Here is a 17,147-nt window from a genome sequence, read left to right as displayed (position 1 = left end):
GATTAGTAGGTGAGCAATTTTAGCGAATAATGATGCGTCGCACTTGTAAAATTCGGCCGGTATAACGTCAATCACTGGAGCTTTCCGTTTGGAAGTTATTTGATTGCTCCAGTGATCTATGCTAGGCAAGGCGGTGTAGCTTTAATACGCGAGTTTATGTCAACGGCGATGTCGTTAGGAGTTGGGTCAGACGTATTGATAATGTTGTTAAAGATGGAACATTTTCATAATAAATTTCATAAATTATAGCCAGTTGTTCAATAGTGGAAAATTTTACATCTACTTGACAAATGTCAAAGATGACATAAAAAGAAGTTATCCTCTGGGAATTATTCATTAACGACACCGAGGCGTCAATTTTGAAAGTCCCAGTCCAGTTGATAGGCCACTTGTAAGTTTATTGTCAAACCATATCCTCTTGAACCATATCCTCTATTAGAAATAAGTAATTTTGGCCACTTTTACAACATAATGTATCGGTCGAAAGTTTCGAGTGAAATATTGATAAGAAGGCGAATTATTATCTTCGACAAAATTAAGTCAATTTTATTACTTTTAAGTACTGTATTTCATACAGCATAAATTCAGATTTCATAAATTTTACTACATACGTACAGCAGAGTAAGGACGTTTGAGATTACGAAAATGGGACTGCTCATATATAAGTATAATCGCACTCTTGACGCACATACATATACAAGTATGTATGTATATGTATGCACAAAATAACGCATAGTACCTACATACACTCGATAGCGTCAGAATTCATTTAAATTCGCGCTACCGACGACAAGCAAACAAATCACAACTAATTGCAATATCCAACACGCATGGTTACATACATACATACACGTACGTCCAATGGAGGGGAATGCCAGTTAAAACAACTACTACTACACACTGTTGGCAATTATTGGCTGACGGGTGGTACCAGCAATCACTATGCCACTTATAACACTTGAGTTGTTGCGTATGCGCCAGCGGTGATTAAATTTTGCAATTGACAAAGCGTCTATGACGAAATGCGATACCGACGTAGTGGCGACAAACGCGCAAACACCCACTGCCATGCTAACACCCACAAGCACTCGCGTGCGCGCACACTGGCACACTGGGACACTGCTAGCAGGCATTAATACTTACATGTGTGGATTAGTGCATGTGCTGTTGCATATTTTTAGGTGTTTATATGAGATTTGAATTAGAATTAGTTGGTACGTTTGTTGGTCGTTTGATATTGACACAGTGATTACAGCGTTTATCAAATGTCAATTAAGCGTGCACCCCTGACAATGTTTATCATTTTTCCGTTTTTCCGCTTAATAAAATTTAATATGTACCGTGAGGCAATGAGTAGGAGTAACAACAGACAATACTTGACGTTTCGCAATTTTTGCATTTATTAGCTATATTTGATTTAACATATTTGTGTCAGACATTTGCATGTAAGTGTGTATGTGGGATATTATTAATATTTGATTTATTTGTGTCAGACACTTGCATGTAAGTACGTAAGAATTTTATTCAAAATTCTAATATCGCTAGCTTTGGATGAAAACAGTAAACGTGAAGTGTTCATTTTCATCATAGCAGACGCTCTAGGGCATAGTTGGAAATATGTGCAAGTTGATGGTTAGTCTTGCACAAAACATTATGCTCCCCCTTGGCCTTTCAAATACCGACACTGAAATTTTATTTTTTAATAAAAAGTGAACTTAGCACGTCTTCTATTTAAGCTAGCGATAAAAAATTTGCATTTAATTTAGTCTGTTATTACAGTCGCAGCTATTTTTGCAAAAGATAATGTGCATTCCCTTCTTTTGCACTTCCTCCGACTTATTTACAACGCCAGCGGACAGCTGATGCTTTTGATTAGCTGAATTTAATAGCACAAACAGTTGATTTGCTTTTTGTTTAGTTGTTTATGTTTGCGTGTGTGTGCGCCTTTAGTGTACGTGCATTCTTAGAAATTATTGTCCCCGCGCTCTTCCTCTTCTCCTTCTTCCCCGATCGGTTGTTCTTCCTCTTCTAGCATTTCTTCTTCCACGATTTCCTCCTCAATACGTTCGCCAATTATAATCTCCTCGGCAAGTTGAAACAGTTCACGCATATTCTGTGGGAGTGTTATAATTTGCAAAATGTATTTTATTTTTGTTTTTGTTTTTGTGATTTTCGCTTACCGATGCATGCTGCATCTGCATTATTCTGTTATCTTGATAGCGCAACTGCTCAAATTGTGATTTTGAGATGAGATAACCACGCTCTACATCGTATTCCATTTCTTCGTCTAACTCAATTTCAAGTCGTCGCATTGATTCACTAATGGTGCTGCCCTGTTCGTGCACCTCCGACTCGTTGGAAGCATCAGAGGCGTCGTCCAAGTATTTTCGCCTTTGGCCTTCCCTTGGTTCTCTTTCGCCCAACTCTTTGCTGCCTTCTTGAACGCCAGGTTCGGTAGCGCCTTCGGTATCGGCTTGTATGATATCTTGCACGTGCTTCTGTATAATCGCCTGCGGGTATGGGGAAGGTAGAGGCAATTAATGAAAATTTTGTAGAAAATGTTATTTATACATAAAATTTGTCTTGCTTTTTTTCGAGCTTTTTGGCACGAAAAATGGCCTATATGTAAAAAATCTAGCTATTCAAATGCTGTGTTCTCTGCTAATCTATTTAATTGATTCTGAAATTGTTGTTATGGCTGGTCTATAAAAAATAGCGAGTCCATCGTGAATACTACCAATCCGGATGAACTTATATTTTACCTTAGGTTATCTTTCTATCTGGGTAATTTAAAATTATGGTTATGTAAAATTACTAATGATTCTAAGCTCTAAGGAGGGTGATGTTCTCTTTGCCGTGTTCTATATTTCGCCCTATTTAATGCTTTACTGCCCCTGCTGTTCTTTCATGGAAAAAAATTTCCTGTGACCATTTATTTGGTCTGCGTTTTAGGCCGAGCATAAGGGGGTCGGTATAAAATACCAAAAAAAGTTTTTTTCTAATAGCGGTTGGTTCATCTCCGAAATTCAGTGTGCTTTAATACTAAGAAAAGTTTCTTATAAAAAACGTCTGCCACTCGTAGGCGGCATATAGGCTAAGTTAGGTATATCTGGCATATCTGAATAGGTCGCTCATAGACCACAAGGCCCGTAGTATTACCAGTGTTGTTGAGATCATTTTAAACATACTTCGTGACCCATGGATTGGCAGGTTTAATGAACAGCTTAAACTTTTGTCATCAAGATGAAACGTGTACCTCGCAGTTTGTAGGTTGAGAGGCGTATACTTACAGTCTCCATACCAAGAGGGAGGCGAGTGGTATTGTCCTCTCGCTAATTTGTCTACCTTACAATCCCCTTGTATGCCACTTTGCCCTGGCACTATGAAATGGTTGCGGACATATCCCGCCGTCTTATTAAGAGACACTTGGCACTGGCAAGCAATGATGGAATTTGTGACAACCTCACCAAGAGGTTTAGTGGCCGCATGGCTATTGAATAAATATAGATTTCTCTGCAGGCAGTCACATTTTTGCCTAACCAGACAGTAACCTCCATAATGGCTACAATTTCAGCCTGCAATACGTTGCAATGATTAGGAAGCCAAAATTCTTAATAGTGTTGGCTTTTTACAGAACACGCGAAAGCAAACTTTATCCTCAAACTTTGAACCATCTTTAGACTTAAGAACCGTAAACATTGCTTCCGACCAGATATGTTGTCAATTCACACAAGTCTAGCTGGAATTATAGTACTAAATAACCTACATATTAAAATATGGTTCATCTAAACATCCGAGTATCATGGCCGAGTATCCAAAACTTAAATCGCGCTATTGGTTAGTTGCGGCAAGCCGAATGTTGCCTGCACCCTGTTTACGAACCAAGCCTAGGGGAGGTAAGAAGGTCTTTTTACCACTATTGAAGTAAATGAGCGATATGTAGTGAAGTAAAAAGTTCCCATCATTTTCGCTTGCTGCCTTTGCTAAGCCTCATTTAACGATGCATGCATAGTTAGCACCTTTGGATCTACAAAAACAGTTGCTTGGCTGTTTTGTATTTGGCGCATGCAGTTGTATGTTGCGTTTCTTACTCGAGATAAAAATTGAAAATTCGTTACATTCTTCAGTCCGCCTCACGCAAAGTTGAAAGTCGCATGTGACCAATGCATTATCGACTGCAGTACCACAACGGCTATTTGACCGATTTTATTCCGCTTGTATGAATATCGAAGCTGGCTCACGCTCAAATACGCCCATCGTTGAAAATGTTGATAAAATTATGGAACTCGTGAGGTCGGACCGACATGTTAGCTTAGAAACTGAAGATTAGTGGAATTTTTTTCTTTTTCCTACACAAGTGGGATATTTCTAAACTCCTGTTTCACCAAATATATAAATTGGCCTAGCAGGGAGATAAATAAGGTGGCACAAAATTAAGCATCCAATTTTGTTTTTGAATACATTCTTTATTAAGTGATAAAACTCTTTATTTTGACCTATACGCATTTCATTGCTTGTACGTTTGCTGTCTAGCAGCTGTTTAGCTCACAAGTATCAAATATGATTGACCTACCACGCCACTTACAAAAATTAAAGATTTTCCGCTAGAGTGATTAATTTTGCGCCACCTTGTACTGTTGAAATATCACAACGTATATTTAATATAATTTTGAATGCGATGGGCAGTCGACCCTCAGGACGGTAAATTCAATCATAGTGACTTTGGGTCTAGTGAGCGCAGAACAGAAAATCCATAACAGAGAAGCAACGCGATATATTGTGCGATTGTGCGATATATTCAAAGCATTGATTTGACAAAAAATGAGTTTTGCTTTTCGGTCTCTGCTTTCTCTATTAGAAATGCGAAAGTTGTACTTAAAAATTGGTAGAAATATTCTTATTTATTTTATTTTTAGGGGGATTTTTCCATTGTTTTGAAAATATGTAACGGAAAAAAATTTAGCTGAAAAAATAGATATTTTTGAATAATCAAATTCATATTTTTCTGTTACATTTTTTGGTATTTCATATTGAAAACTACGGAAACTGGTAGTGTAATTGCTGCAGAACAATTCCAAATAGAACGATGTTAGTTCAGAATATAGGGGAAAGGAGATATATCAAATAGGGGATGAAGTTTAAGTAAGTGAATATTCTTGGATATGGGGTAAAGCGCAGCATTGGATACTTGTGAACAATTTCTACAGCTATGAGAAGAGGAACTAGCCTGCGATGCGAAAAGGCTATGTGAAAATTTTGCTTAGATTTTGTAGTAGTTGTAGATAAGGTTTATGAGAGAAATGAGCCAGTTCCTTTATTTGTGATATTTCAGGCCTAAAAATGATTGCTTAACTGTCTGCTGGTTCGATAAAGATTATCTGCTTGAAGATATTAAATCACTCTATGAAACAAAATTGAAAAAAAAAAAAATTGTTTATAATAAAGGAATTAGCGAATAATGCTAAAGATTTTCGAAAAAAGGGGTTTTCAGTGGTCTTAGAAAAGCTAAAAAGTCTCAGAAAAGCTAATAATATTTAATAATGCAAAAAACTTAATTATATAATAAAAGCTGAAATGAAAATAGCAATTAAATATGAGTTTCATTTATAAAATTCCTAGTAATCTAATTAGAAAATTTTCAAATTTAGTGCTGAAGAAGTTTTTCAAACGCGGTCCTGAGGAATATAAATATTTGAATTCTCAACTCAACTAAAAGAATAATAGTGTTTGTGTGAAAGAATTTTTCAGCAAAAAATTGCAACAAATTGGACTAAAGTGTCGAGTAATGCATCTTGAATGTGCTGATATGAGTATAATAAATATTAGATAAATCTTTATTGAAGTTTTTTTATTTAGACTCCTTTCACTCACCGTCTTTTCAGCCAATTCTTTACCGAGTTTTTTGTCTTTAGCTTTTGAAGTTGGTTTTGCAGCCTCTTCTAGTTGCTGGCAAATACGTTGCTCGGCTTCACGGAATTTTTTCCTACAAAAAAAAAAAAGAAATAGGAAAAAATATATAATATGAGATGAAGAATATAATTTTGTGTTAATGCTTTAAAAAAAGTTTTACAAAGATACATACAGGTGCTGTAAATACCAAATTTGCAGCATTTGTTAAATGTCACAACCAGTATATGGAGCATGCAGGTGTGTTAGGCAAATTTAGAGATATGCTTTCAATTTGCTTAATGTCTCTTTGAGTTTGCTTTAAATATTGATGGAAATGCCTTTAGACGCCAATATACTACTTCTACTATAGCTAAAGCTTTACTGAATTTTTGAAATGTTTTTTTCTGACGCAGGCATTGGATCTCTTTGAAATTGGCTATGAGCGGTTCACTGAGGAATCATTCTCTCGCTGTTTGCGTTCTAACGCTAGGAGGTCTATCGAGATCGATCCGCTTACGACTAATGCTGCGGCTTCTGATACTGTGTGGTGTGAAAATTGGGTTTTTTTTGCCAAGTCTTTGCGCAAAGTTCTTCCGCATATTTTTTAGCTTTGCGAGGAACGAAATTCGACATTTTCAAGTGTGGTAAAAATATTGTTGTTTACGCTTCAAATAAAAAACTTATACTGACGTTTGTGCCTTACGACAGTAGCTCTCCAATGAATGTTTGGAAATGTGGATCGATGGAATAATAATCAAGTTACGCCATCTGTTGTAAAACCGCACGAACTTATTCATAGTCCTATCCTCTGATCTAATATTGTGTAAGTATTATATTTGAGTCATTGCATTAAATAAGTTGTTGATATATGCGACAATCAATGAACATAAATTTTGAAGGAGTAAGGGTTGTTAAGCTCTATAGCCTCGTTACAACCCCCAATGCATAGACCTTTGTTTGGATGTAACAATTTCACAAAACCAGAAGGGGCTGGTGGAAGCAGGCGCTTATACCCTATTTGCTATTTGCTACTTTTACGCCCTATATTTTTTAATGAGGAGCTTTTTCAGGCCAGAAATATATTCGGAGGTTTGCCCTAGTCTTCCGCGGGGTGACCGGTATTAGAAAGAACTTTTTCTACCATTTGGTGTTTCATGCAGGAATATTCGACCGTAAGTGATGCATCAACCCATGCGACTATGACGGTCTTGAGTTAGCAAAAAAGAGGCAGTGTTAATATCCAGCAGAAATATCATTAATATCACGATCGGGGGACATGAAATCGTTGCAAAAGCTGGCCTCCGGACATTTGAGCAATATATTGAGTATGCAGTAAAGATAGCTTCAGAGGGAGCAGCGGCGCTATCTCCGCCCGAGAGGGTTCAGACAGCAATGTAGGCGGCTGTACGAAAGTGTAAACCAATCTGGTCCGTTGCACTGGATAAAACCTCATACGCACGCGAAACGAGGTCCTTGTACCGGCTTTGCGGTATAAGAGCGTGTAGCGTGTTCCAAATCACATTAGAGGAAGTAGGGCTTGTAATATCTGGGCTTTGTCCAATAGACAAAAAATAAGTTAAGTCGTCAAGCAGTGAAGGAGAATTGTTGACAGAAATGACGGAACACATCACCGAACGGACATTGGACCTATTCCTTGGACATAGTCCTCCTAGATGTTGGATTCCTTCAGTATGAAGTTGGATAGACAGACGATATGGGGAAGTTGATTTCGACCTTACCCAAATAGTGATAGGACACGGATGCTTAAAATTTTAATTATATAAAATCGGACATGAAGACGACTCAGACTGCACCTTCTGGCCAAATAACGTTATAGAAGAAGTAGAACATTGCTTTTTCGCCTACCCACAGTTAGAAACCAAATGACTTGAGGGAGCCACTTAAGGTTGACAACAAAGAAAACTGGTTCACTGTTTGCAATGCACCAGATAAAATCATCGCATCATGCGTTCCGCAGAAAGACAATAGGCCGCTCTTCCTCCGGGTAGCAATATCTAACGATAATCCCACGGACGATAAAAAACGTATCTGGGGTGGGTTTAAGTGCGGTGAGCCCCCTCGGCTTTCAATACTTTGTGCCATCTCTAAAAAACAAAAAAGATCTTGGTTCCTACAATATTACGACAATATTAAGACGAAAAACAGTTTTCTTCAACAGCCAGGGTTGTCTGTAATCGAGCGGGTTTGGGTCACTTGCTTGCGATGGCCCACTGTGGACATGAAGCATAAATGATAGAAGCATTTTTTTCTAATGCCCATCGGCATGCTATCGCGACTGCAAATCTCTTAATATCCTTATTTTTAGTACAACATTTTCAACTAAAAATTGCGAAGGAAACTCGGTCAATCAACTTTGCACTTATATACATACATATGTTATATATTTATATTTATACTGCTTTAGCTCATAGATTTTCATGTAGGGTGTCTATATGTACATATACCTGCCAGCAGCTTCTGACGAGGAATTAGATATGAAATTGCTAACAGAATTGACCTTTGAGGTGACATATAAACATATTAGTCATGGGAATAGCGGTAACAGAAGTCATGCTAGGAAGAACAATTACTACTGCAAGTAAAGTAGATTTTAAATATTTTTACACAATAACGTGGGTGAGGTACATATTCTGAGGCAGCTATGATTAAAATTTCATGATATATGTATATGTATAAATAATATCACTACAAATGTCTGTAAACAAATATTCAAGAAATAAATATTCAAAATGGTTATCTTACCTAGCACGCACAATATTCAATATATCCAATTTATCCGACGTGAATGGCGTAGGTACACGCAACGTGCGTTCCTTCATTTTGGCGCGCTCTTCTTCAAGGAATCGCTTAAGGGTTTGCTCACATTCGCGCCAATCCTCATTATCGATGCTGAGTAAAATAAATATTATATAATATTAAAGATTAAATAATATAGAAAACTCAGTGTGTGTCATATTATAAGTAAAGTTGACGGAAGTCGTCACGTGCTGAAGAATAACTAAAAATAAACATGAAAGTTAAAATCATTACTGTATAGATGTTCAAGGTGGACTATTGCGAATTTCCGTCAGCACTAATTCTAAGCTTATTAGGTATCCCTTTAATCCTATGAACGAATATTTTAGAGACCCTAATGAACATTTATGTACAGAGCTGCACATGAATGCTTTCATCCGACTACGTCATTATTTATAAATATGAGAGTGAGTGTGGGTTAAATCCCAACAGAAGCATGTAAAAAATTAATTATGCTTTACAAAGCCAAAGCTCAAAGTGATGAAAGGAGGTGAAAAGTACTTAACAAAAACAACACAAATTACTTAGCGCGTTTTTAGGTGTTGTGGGGAATGTACAATTTGTAACTGGTTAAGCAGTTGTTGCTGATGCTTGGTATTAAAGATAAAAATGCGTTTTAAAGCTGCTAGCTACGCCATCCCATCCCCGACAAATACATGCAAACATTACAAACACAAAAAGCAATTATAGTGAACAACTAAACGGTCTAAACTAAAATGGAGACTCTATGTAACAACAATTCTTAGTTTGCATGAGCCTGATAGACTCTTTATCTCACACTGCTCATTTTCTCAAGGTTACTTTGAATTGCATTAATCACTTTTATTATTTTGCCATATGTCCTTGAAATTGTGATTTGCTATTAAATTTAACTCACCGCAACACATCCACGCCCCGTTCAGCATCTTCTGCCTTATATCGCTCTTCGAGTTCATTTTGCTCCTTATCGCGCTCTTTTATCTTCTCTACACGTTGTTGTTCCTCTTCCACATATTTCTGCCGTTCACGTTCCCATTTTGAGCCTTGTGCTTTTAAGCGCTCTGCGTTGCGCTCACGGTTGGTTTTGAGCTATTTCGGGGCGGAAGTTTTGCATCAAAATGGAAAATTTCATGGAATTGGAAGACATTCTCACCTTAGAGCGCTCCTTTTGTATTTCTTTATTCGCAATTTTATTAACAACAAATATTGGATCATCTGCCAGTTCTTCAGGTATCTCGTCTGTTTTACCTTCGATGATTAGCAGGCGTTCACGTTCGACTTCTCTGAGCTGGTGGGGAAAATATGAAAAATATGAGGGAGAAAAATACGCTATTCCGGTGGCGGATTACAAATTGTTGAGAAAATATGGATAGTGATATAAAAATAAACGCACTGTACTTTAAAATAGGTTGAAATAAAATGAAAATATACGTTTAACATATAAAGTCAAAGTCCGGGTAGTAAATTTTTACTACACAAAAACAAATTAGAAACAATTACAACCAACTAATAGGACTATGTTTAAGTTCGTGCGGTTTTTTTTCGAAATTTGAAACTTTATTGACGTAAAATGGTTACAAATTTAATATTCAAAGTATTGTCCATCGCTTACTACTACTTTTTCCCATCTTTCTGGCAATTCACGGATTCCCTTTGTGAAAAATTCGGTCGGTTTTGCCGCAATCCACGAATCGATCCATTTTTTGACTTCATCGTAATTACGGAAGTGCTGGTCAGCCAGGCCATGTTGCATCGATCGGAAGAGATAGTAATCGGATGGCGCAAGGTCTGGACTATACGGCGGGTGGGGTAGGACATCCCATTTGAGCGTTTCTAAGTATGTTTTGACCACTTGTGCAACATGTGGCCGAGCATTGTCATGTTGCAAAATAACTTTGTCGTGTCTATCGGCGTATTGCGGCCGTTTTTCTCGCAGTGCTCGGCTCAAACGCATCAATTGTCGTCGGTAGACATCCCCCGTAATCGTTTCATTCGGTTTCAGTAGCTCATAATACACAACACCCAGCTGGTCCCACCAGATACACAGCATAACCTTCAGGCCATGAATATTCTGCGCCGACGTCGATGTTGAAGCATGGCCAGGGTATCCATACGTTGCCCGACGTTTTGGATTGTCGTAATGGACCCACTTTTCATCGCCAGTCACAATTCGATGCAAAAAACCCTTTCTTTTGTGCCGTTGAAGCAGTTGTTCGCATGCCATAAAACGGCGTTCAACGTCTCTTGGCTTCAATTCATACGGCACCCAATGGCCTACCTTTCGGATCATTCCCATGGCTTTTAAACGTTTGGAAATGGTTGATTGATCAACTCCCAAAGTTTTTGCAACCTCTTCTTGCGTTTGAGCCGGATCTTGATCGAGCAATTCCTCCAATTCGGTATCCATGAACTTTGGCGGCGCACCCTCGCGTTCTTCGTCTTCCAAGCCAAAATCACCACTTTTAAAGCGTGCAAACCACTTCTGGCACGTTCGCTCAGCTAGAGCATGCTCACCATAAACTTCCACCAAGATACGATGACTTTCGGCTGCTTTTTTCTTCATATTAAAAAATTCCCCGCAAAAACACCTTATTTGGCACGAAATTCGACATTTTCAAGTGTGGTAAAAATATTGTTGTTTACGCTTCAAATAAAAAACTTATACTGACGTTTGTGCCTTACGACAGTAGCTCTCCAATGAATGTTTGGAAATGTGGATCGATGGAATAATAATCAAGTTACGCCATCTGTTGTAAAACCGCACGAACTTAAACATAGTCCTATTACATTTTGGCTGGAGAAATTTTCTCCCTAGTTTTGTTAAAATAAATTAAATACTGTAAAATAGAGTGAAGTAGAAAGCAATAAAAAGAGAAAAATGAAAATATGAGAAAAATTAAAATAAGGTAAAAAATGAAATAGATTAAAATAAAATATAATAATATAATGTGAAGTGAAATAAAGAAAATAAAAAAATAGAATAAACTGAAATAAGGAAAAATAAAGTGAAAAAATTAAATAAACTAAAATAATTAATAAATAATAAGTAAAATGAAAGTAAAACAAAAAACAAAACACGAGAAAAAAAAATAAAGTGCAACAATAAGGAAAAATACAATAGAAAAACAAAACAAACAAAAAATAATAATAATTACAAAGAAGCAAAAAAATACATACAGACAAAAACAGATAAAATAAAGTAAAGAAAAGTAAAATAAAATAAGATAAAATAAAACAAAACAAAAAATATGTAAATAATAAAAAAGGAAAATTAAAAAAAATATAAAACCTACTATAGTAAAATAATATAAAGATAAAAGATAAAACAAATAAAAAATAAAATGAAGTCAAATAAAAATCGTAATGAAATAGAGTGAAGTAAAAAAATGATAAAATCAGGTAAAACAAAAAGAAAAATGTAAATATATAAATAATAATAAATGGATAAAGTATGATAAAATAGTGTAAAAAAGGATAAAATAAATAAAAATTATAAAATAAAATGTGATAAACTTAAACAAAATACAGGGAAATAAAGCTTAATAAAACAAAAAGAAAACATCAAGAAAAATAAATCAAATAAAATAGTAATGAAATAAAGCAGAGTAAAATAAAATAACACAAAACAAACGAAAAAAAAAATTAAATATGATATGATAAAATAGTGTAAAGTAGAATAGAATAAATAAAACAACAATAATAAAATAAGTTTTAAGAAAAAAATCGTAATGAAATAAAGTAAAGTTAAATAGAATAAGTGAAAACAAAACTTATAAATTAAAAATATGTAAATATGTATAATAAAATAATGTAAAGTAAGACAAAAAAAAAATAAAAAGTAAAAAATAAAGTAAAGTATAACGAAAAAAAACTAAATTAAAAACTAATTAAATTCACAAAAAAAAAAAATATATAAAGAGAATAGTCAAATCAAATAAACATCATTATGCAATAAAGCAAAGTAATCAAAAACAAGATAAAACAAATACAAAAAAAAGTGACTAATGAAAAAAAACGAGTATAGATAAAAAAATAAATAAATATAATAAATGAGAAATAAAATTTAATTAAATCGAATAGAGAAAAGCTAAATAAAATATTATAAAATAAACAAATATGCTATAATAAAACAATATAAAGTGGCACATAAAAATAAAACTGTAGAATTATTGTATGTAAATCAAATAATATCAAAGTAAAAAGAAAAATAAAACATAAGTACATAAATAAAATGATATGAAAAATAAATAATAAAATCAAAAAGTATTAATTTAAAGTAAGTTAAAACAAATTAAAACTAAATCGACTAATGAAAAGTGTAATAAAATATGAAAAAATATGATACGAGTACAATAAGTTAGAAAATAATATAAATTGAAATAAGATAAATTAATATAAAGTGAGCTATGAAAATAAAAAAGAAAAAATAAAATCAAACCTATTGAAATAAGTTAAGGTACGGCGGCCGCCGTAGCCGATTGGGTTGGTGCGTGACTACCAGTCAGAATTCACAGAGAGAACGAAGGTTCGAATCTCGGTGAAACACCAAAATTAAGAAAAACATTTTTCTAATAGCGGTCGCCCTTCGGCAGGCAATGACAAACCTCCGAGTGTATTTCTGCCATGAGAAAAGCTCCTCATAAAAATATCTGCCGTTCGGAGTCGGCTTGAAACTGTAGGTCAAGACGCATTAAGACGCACACCACAAATAGGAGGAGTAGCTCGGCCATACAATTATATACATATATTGAAGTAAAAGAAACTTAATATAAATAAAATGAGATAAAGGTAAAAAAAAACACAAAAAAACCTTAAAAAAGAGTAAATAAAAGTGAAATAAAATGTAACAAAAAAAAATAAAAAATTAATATTGTAATAAATATAAATAAAAAAAATTAAAAAAAATGAAATTAAATGAAATCCAATTAGAAGATCCTAAAATCATCTCGCAGATGCAGAAAGCATCACTCATAAAAGCAGCATCGATCATACGTGGGACTGTAGGATAGTAAACTCGATGGCTAGACGAAGATGGAATACAACGACAACTAAAAACAACAGAGCACAACCCTTGGACCCTTCGGACCAGGGTACGCGAATTCCAGCAGGAAGCTGTGAGTGTCGAATTCTGATATAAAATTAGATTAAATGATGAACGAGAGTTTTCTTTTCGTAGGCTTTTTATTATTTAATTGACCGTAACATCACACCTTTTCCAGTTTCTTAGCCTAGAGCAGTTAGGTCATCTTCAATTTGGTCCTTTCACCAGACACAAAGACGTGCTCTTCGCCGGAGCAGTTTCTTCCATACGGACGACATGACGCTGCCACTTTAGGCGCTGCAAGGTGACTCGTTTGACTATGCCAATATCTCCGTAAAGGTTTTGTAGGTTACTAAGATTAATATAAAAAGCTCTCTAATTTGGAATGCCAAAAGCCTTAGTGGTGTAACTGGTGAAGTTTTATTTTCACAAAAGTGTTTTGCACCCTCAAACAACAGATGGTTTTTCTACAAGACAAGAGAGGACATTTTTCCACAGATAAATAAGATCTGAGTTTTTTGACTGTCACTTGCTTATGCATAAAACCCTTTTTGGTTTGTGCTTGAAAATAAACTTCTCTTCTTCAAAGTCTTTACATGCACTCTGTGGGTGAAGGTACATATTTTCACAATCTATCAGAAAAGTGGATCACGGAGATATGAGAAGGCAAAAACGAAGCAAGTTTTCCCCCTGCTATGATTTTTTATTTTATTTATTTATAAAAATTTATTTATTTATGGTATTTATAAAAGTGTAACAGTTATTAATAACTATACGAAATAAGCACTGACTGTCGGGGCCTTCTGTTTATGGTGTCATAATCTAGATTAATTATGTAGATATGTAATTATACACCGCCGAGAGCTATGATTTTAAAACGCGGCCTGCCAAATCGAATTCCATTTAAAGCGCCAATCAGGGATAAGAGTGAGAAGGGCGAAGAAATGGCGTGTTTCAAACTATAATCCAGAAATGAAAATTGCATTTGTGTTCAAGAAAATGTGGATTCACAAACGTTTAAATCATTGACAGCCAGCTACTTTTGTGATGTATGCAACATAGAGTGACTGTATGTATGTGCGCAGACTATACTATTGCATTAAATAATTTTTGGCATTTCATTTGCATGACTTGCTGTCAGATAATTGTCAAGCTGTCAACCTTTTGTGGCCACAAAAATATTGCATACCAGCTGCATTTGGTTGATGCACTATTGAAAAAATATTAATTTAGTAATACTGTATAAAATAGTAGGAATATAAATTTTTACTACTGGTTTGGTAGGAGTTTATCATTTTTTTTTTGTTACGTTTTAAATTCATTTCGATTCAGAGAATGAATGCATTGATATGTCAAGCTGATAGATAAGGGAGGTGGGCACTGAATTTAGCATGCCGACTATCAAGGCTTATCTGACGGGAGAGCTATAAAGAAAATCTATGTAAGTATGTCGACTACACCTGCCATGCAAAAGAATGAAAATATTTTTATAGCGATTCAAGTTCAAAACGTTTACCGTGAATTTATTTTATAGAATTGTTCATTCACGATATTATAGCGGTGGTTTCAGATGTAGGCTGGAAGCGTTTTAAAGGCAATAAAATAAAATACAACTTCATCTTCAGGTTTATTAGTGGCATTCCTAGATTCCATAAATCAGTTAGTTTTCGGCTGAGGCTCGAAATTAGTTTTCGTACGGAATCTGGCTGGTCCGACATGCGAATCCTGGTCGTAATTAATCTTTGTGAAGTGAAAATGGTATTTAATTACATCTACTTATTTAATTTGCGCACAGGGAACTAAATGTAGCTGTTTCTGAAAAGTGTGCTTAGGGAAGATTTCAGTGATATCCACATGCTACAGCCAAGCTGCGATCTTGGCCTTAGACAGCCCCCCACCCACTTCAAGGCTAGTCGAGTCCTGTAAATCCAGGCTGAACTATGTCGGTAGACATAATAGCCTGATGCTAACACGTAGGTATCGCGGGTAACGAGATCTCTGACTGTTTAGCGAGAACGGGCTCTGAGGCCAACTTCCTTGACCCGGACCCGTTCTGCCATTCCCTTCTGCAGCCATCGAAGCCACGATTAGCAAACGGGTGACTCTAACCCACAAGCGAGCTTGGCAGGCTGAGAGAGGCTGCAGATGGTCAAAACTGATGTTATTTGTCATGTCCGATCGACTGTCGCACTTCCTTCTGTCACTAAGCAGAGAGGAGTGTAGAAGGCTGGTTGGACAAACCACATGGAAAAGGTGGGCATCTCAGACAGTGCACTCTGCTCAGCTTGTGGAGGGGAGGATAAGACGGCGGACCACTTTCTGTGCATCTGCCCCGTCTTCGCTCGAATCAGGCTTGAGGCCTTTGGCACTGATGTGAAGAAGAAGAAGCGACCTAGGCTCCTTGGCTCCACAAGATCTACTCAGATTTATTCGGAAGTCGGGTAGATTTAAAGAAAATTAAAAAGGGAATCCGAGTGCAGTACAATGGATTTAATTGTGTCTGAGTGCTGTACTTGCTAGTCGTGGCAGTCATTTGAACGATATTATTTTTCATTCATAAATGAAAATGTTCAATCTTCAAAATAAAAAAAAGTTTGAAAAAATATTGATTAGTTTTTGTTTATAGCCGGTTCAATAAGCAAATTTTACATGGCCCACCCTATATATCGTTTTCTCTGTGCTTACACGTAGTGCTACTTCGAAAGCTGAATTTTTCAATCCCTTATATATTCAGTCAAATATAAAAGTTAAAATGTGCCCTTTATTTCTCTGGTCAAAAATGACAGGTAAAATTTTGCTTATATTTTACGATTAGTAAAAAGTTACAGCTTACATTTTTATAAGAAATCATGATTTCTTAACAAAAAAGTTGTTAAAACCTATTCTGGTGTTACAGTCCCCTTTTGGGCCGATTTTACGCATCGTCCTTTTAACTTTTATTGCTGACTGAAAACCTATCGGTGAAAAAATAACAATTATTTGTTGACTCTTTTCAAAAGAAAGCATGACAATTACGGTCCCTGCTGATTCGTCAGTCTAGATTATGTGGTCAAAGTTGTATTAAGAACTCTCTAACAAGCATAAAACTCTTTTGTAACCTTCTTTGTGTCACTTCCAGTAGAGTCTTTCGTGCCAAGTCACCCTTAGACACTACTCCTCTTTCGCGTATTAAATTTCATAATTTTTTTCATTTTTTATTTTTTTATTTAATTTTTTATTAAATCTATGGTTACAAAACCTACAACTAGACTCTCCTAATGTGGCTATTGTTAAATTAACTCTCCGCCTTTTGGAAAAGGAGAACTTTAAGAGAAATAATACTTTAATTTAGTTTTCACTACTTTTACTTTTGCTTTAGCCACTTTCATGTCAGAACATCATCACAAAAAAATTCAGTGGGAAAGTGAAAGCGCAAACTTTG

General features: G+C 35.5%; 1 protein-coding gene across 1 annotated transcript in view; it reads right to left on the bottom strand.

Annotated features, from left to right (window-relative positions):
• Positions 1-1,376: 1,376 nt before the first annotated feature.
• The window catches only part of LOC129249038 (RNA-binding protein 25), a 74,309-nt gene continuing 58,538 nt past the window's right edge, over positions 1,377-17,147 (bottom strand). The window contains exons 4-9 of the mRNA XM_054888660.1: positions 9,839-9,973; positions 9,584-9,774; positions 8,653-8,799; positions 5,872-5,983; positions 2,181-2,510; positions 1,377-2,113 (exon numbers count right to left, since the gene is read on the bottom strand). Of these exons, the coding sequence (XP_054744635.1) occupies positions 1,964-2,113; positions 2,181-2,510; positions 5,872-5,983; positions 8,653-8,799; positions 9,584-9,774; positions 9,839-9,973 (1,065 nt within the window). The 3' untranslated portion in view covers positions 1,377-1,963. The remainder of the gene's footprint in view (positions 2,114-2,180; positions 2,511-5,871; positions 5,984-8,652; positions 8,800-9,583; positions 9,775-9,838; positions 9,974-17,147) is intronic.

Source organism: Anastrepha obliqua, chromosome 5 (assembly GCF_027943255.1).
Source record: "Anastrepha obliqua isolate idAnaObli1 chromosome 5, idAnaObli1_1.0, whole genome shotgun sequence".
Taxonomy (NCBI): domain Eukaryota; kingdom Metazoa; phylum Arthropoda; class Insecta; order Diptera; family Tephritidae; genus Anastrepha; species Anastrepha obliqua.
Note: the sequence above shows the minus strand (reverse complement) of the source record. Positions and strands in the feature narration are given on the sequence as shown.